Source organism: Plecotus auritus (assembly GCF_963455305.1).
Source record: "Plecotus auritus genome assembly, chromosome: 7".
NCBI classification, from domain to species: Eukaryota; Metazoa; Chordata; class Mammalia; order Chiroptera; family Vespertilionidae; genus Plecotus; species Plecotus auritus.
In genome coordinates, this window is record NC_137774.1 from 153,374,865 (window position 1) to 153,377,909 (window position 3,045).

Consider the following 3,045-nt stretch of genomic DNA (forward strand, 5'->3'; position numbering starts at 1 on the left):
AAGATGCTAAGTTTATGTCTGAGCATAAAAGAAAAGACCGGTCCCCTGTGGCCAGCGAAGTCGCAGGCAGCGTGGAAGCTAGCTGGGGCGAGTCCCTGCAGGGTCCACCCCTCATGAATCCCATCTTTCTGGAGGAAGGGAAGGGGCCACATTTCTCCAAACAGTCCAAGCCCTTTCCCCAGGCCCGACAAAAGAAAAAGCAGCCAGCAACGTTGTAGGACACCTTGCTCTCAGGAACCAGAGCCATGGCTGAGTGTCTGCTGCAGCAGGTTTATGAAGATGCACAAGGGGCAGAGTTTCCTTTTACATTTTAAACAGAAGCAGTCGGAAAGGCTTCGTAACTACACCAATAAAAAAAAGAAAGAAAAAATGGAGGCCTCTTCTTTAGTGTGCAAGTCCGTCCATTTCTTCCTGGATGCTCTCCCTAGCACCATGGCTAAGGGTGCTCAGTGCATGGTGCTTGTGTTGGCCACTGCAATGGCCTCCTGAATTTCTCGTATCACCAGGATCCGCGTCAGCATCTGTCCCATCTGCTCTCTGCTGATTGGCTGAACCGAGTACCATATTGGGCTGTTGGGGGCCACCACTGGCTCAGGCATCAGGTAAAAGGTGTTGTTCCGGCCTTTCACACTCTGGGGACATTTAAAGAGGTAGAAATCGTACAGCTTGATGGGACATCTCAGTGGATTCTCAGGATTTTCTGTCTGTTCTGCATACATGTCATCTGTAATTTTCTGGCCGGTCTGGTGAACCCCAAGGGCCTTCAGGTACCGGCTGCTGGTGCTTTTGTCCTTAGGGTTGGAGGGGTTCTTCTTTGTCTGTCGCAGGACCTTGGAGAAGGCCAGCTTCATGTGCTGGTCCACGGTCCGCAACAGGAAGTACTTGGTGTTAAAGAACATGAGGGTGGTCAGCAGGGTGGAAGGGGAGTGAGCCCCGAGCTGCTTGCACTCCCACAGCATCTCCTCGGTCACATGGCTGGGCAGCACGTAGCCAAGGGGAGTGACTCAGGGCTGAACGTCCTTCAGAACTTCATGCAGCCACTCCGTGAATCGAACGTAATAAAGATCTGAGAAAATATCATCAACCCATCCATTTTCAAAAAGATACTTCTGGATGCACAGGAAAATATAGTAGAGCACATCGGGATCATAGGGTTCACCTTCTCCATTCCGAGCTTCCCGTGTCATCAGACAGAGCCTGTAATTCAGCTCGGCCACCGCAGAAGAGGTGAGATCTTCCTGGAATCGCAGAAGCTGGCGCCTCCCAATGGGCACCAGTCTATTCTGAGCATCCTTCTCCAGCTCAGCGTTCTTAGTCTGGGCCCAGTTTTTCCATACTTCAAGCCCTTCTTCTGGCTTCAGAGAATTTGGAAGCGGAAGTTCTTAGGAAGGCTGTGGCTGTGACTGTGGTTCAACTTCAGCAACCTGGACAGTTTGAGCTGAACAAGTAACCTGGAGCTGCTGCTGCTGCTGAGGCGGTGGTGGCGGTGGTGTCTGTTCCGGGAGGGGGGGGGGGGGGGGGGCGTGGTGTCTGTGGCTGTGGCTGCTGCTGAGGGTCCCATATATGGACAGTCTGAGCTGTGTTCTGGTATGTGCTTGCCACAGCCTGCACAGCCACTAGAATGTGGATGTTGCCATTCATGAACTGTGCTGGAAAGAGAGAGTTTGCCAGGGTCTGCATGACCTCTTCATGGGAGTTTTTCACTACTGACGTGCCCGCCATCTTCTCCTTGTCGTCCTCCAGCTTTACAGCTGCCAGGGCCGTAGGCGAGCCACTGACGTGAACGGCGTTGTAGGCCTCCTGGGGAATGGCAATGTGAGTGATGCTCTGCTGCTGAGGGTCGCCCCGGGGCTGGGCAGAGTAAACAGGGATGGTCCAGGTCTCTCCGGTGGGGCTCGTAATGGTCCCAGTGGCACTGTACAGGTGGGCACTGTCCACTGTCAGTAAGTCTGGCCTCAAAGATACGTAGCTCTGCTGCTGGCCCTGTGGAATGGCCAGCACGGTGGCCACCGGCTGCCCTGAGATGGCGTAGGACACAGTGATGGGCATGTCCACTTTGCGCTTCTTCACTGGCTGGAGAACACTGGCTGTGCCAACCCGTCGCTCCCCTTCCCGTGGGGAGCCCTGCTGGGACGGTGGTGGGGAGAGGGCACCCACGGTCTGGATTTGGATCTGCTGACCCCCAGCAAGAGACTGGCCAGCCACCAACTGAGCCTGGATCTGCTGATGTGGGATGTGCTCCTCCGGGATCTCTGTAGCTTGGATCTGCTGTGCTGCCTGCACGTGCTGCACCTGGATCTGGGCTGCCTGGAGCTGTGAGGGGCTGGGACTCTGCAAAGTTGGGGTCTGGATGGAAGGAGCTGCCGGCTGCGGTGCTTGGCCTTGGATCTGCACCTGGACCTGGAAGGGTTGCTCAGGAGGCTGGTGAATGGTGAGCTGCCGGGAGAGCTGCTGGGCTGAGACCTGCTGCGGAGACTGCTGTACCTGCACTTGTACCTGCACTTGCTGTGACTGTTGAACCTGGATCTGTTGTTCTTGCTGGGTTTGTGGCTGAACACTGGTGGTGACTGGACAGGCAAGTTCAAGCAAAGACCCAGCCACTTTGGTGCTGTCGGTGTAGATGCGCTGCTCCAAGACCGACAGGATTTTCCCCTCACAGCTCCCTGGGCGCCATCTTACATTCCTATAATCAACTATTTAACTCTTTTCCCATTTCTAAATGAATATCATTAGCCATTAAGGATAAAGTGAGATTCGAAATTCAGCTCAATTTTCTTGGTCTCCATAACACTTGCCTTGGTTTTAGAGGCAGAAATAAACGTGACCTCTGGTGATACATTCTGGTTCAGATCTTTCTATTGGTCTTGGTTATATTCTAATAGTGTAAGTAACAATAGCAATAGTTATAGTTACAGCCACAGCCATAGTCACGGTCATAGTCATAGTCATAGTCATAGTCATAGTCATAGTCATAGTCATAGTGGGAATCCCTTCCTTTACTGAAACTACAATTTTCTTACAAAGGACATTTATAGAAACAATGAT

At 52.8% G+C, this 3,045-nt stretch overlaps 1 protein-coding gene across 1 annotated transcript; it reads right to left on the minus strand.

Annotated features, from left to right (window-relative positions):
- Positions 1-446: 446 nt before the first annotated feature.
- Positions 447-2,839, minus strand: LOC308252779 (transcriptional regulator QRICH1-like; the record flags this gene model as incomplete). The annotated part of the gene is given in 5 exon segments (XM_080677482.1): positions 447-1,004; positions 1,008-1,382; positions 1,386-1,502; positions 1,504-2,683; positions 2,796-2,839. Coding segments are annotated over 5 exon segments (2,274 nt in total).
- Positions 2,840-3,045: the final 206 nt, after the last annotated feature.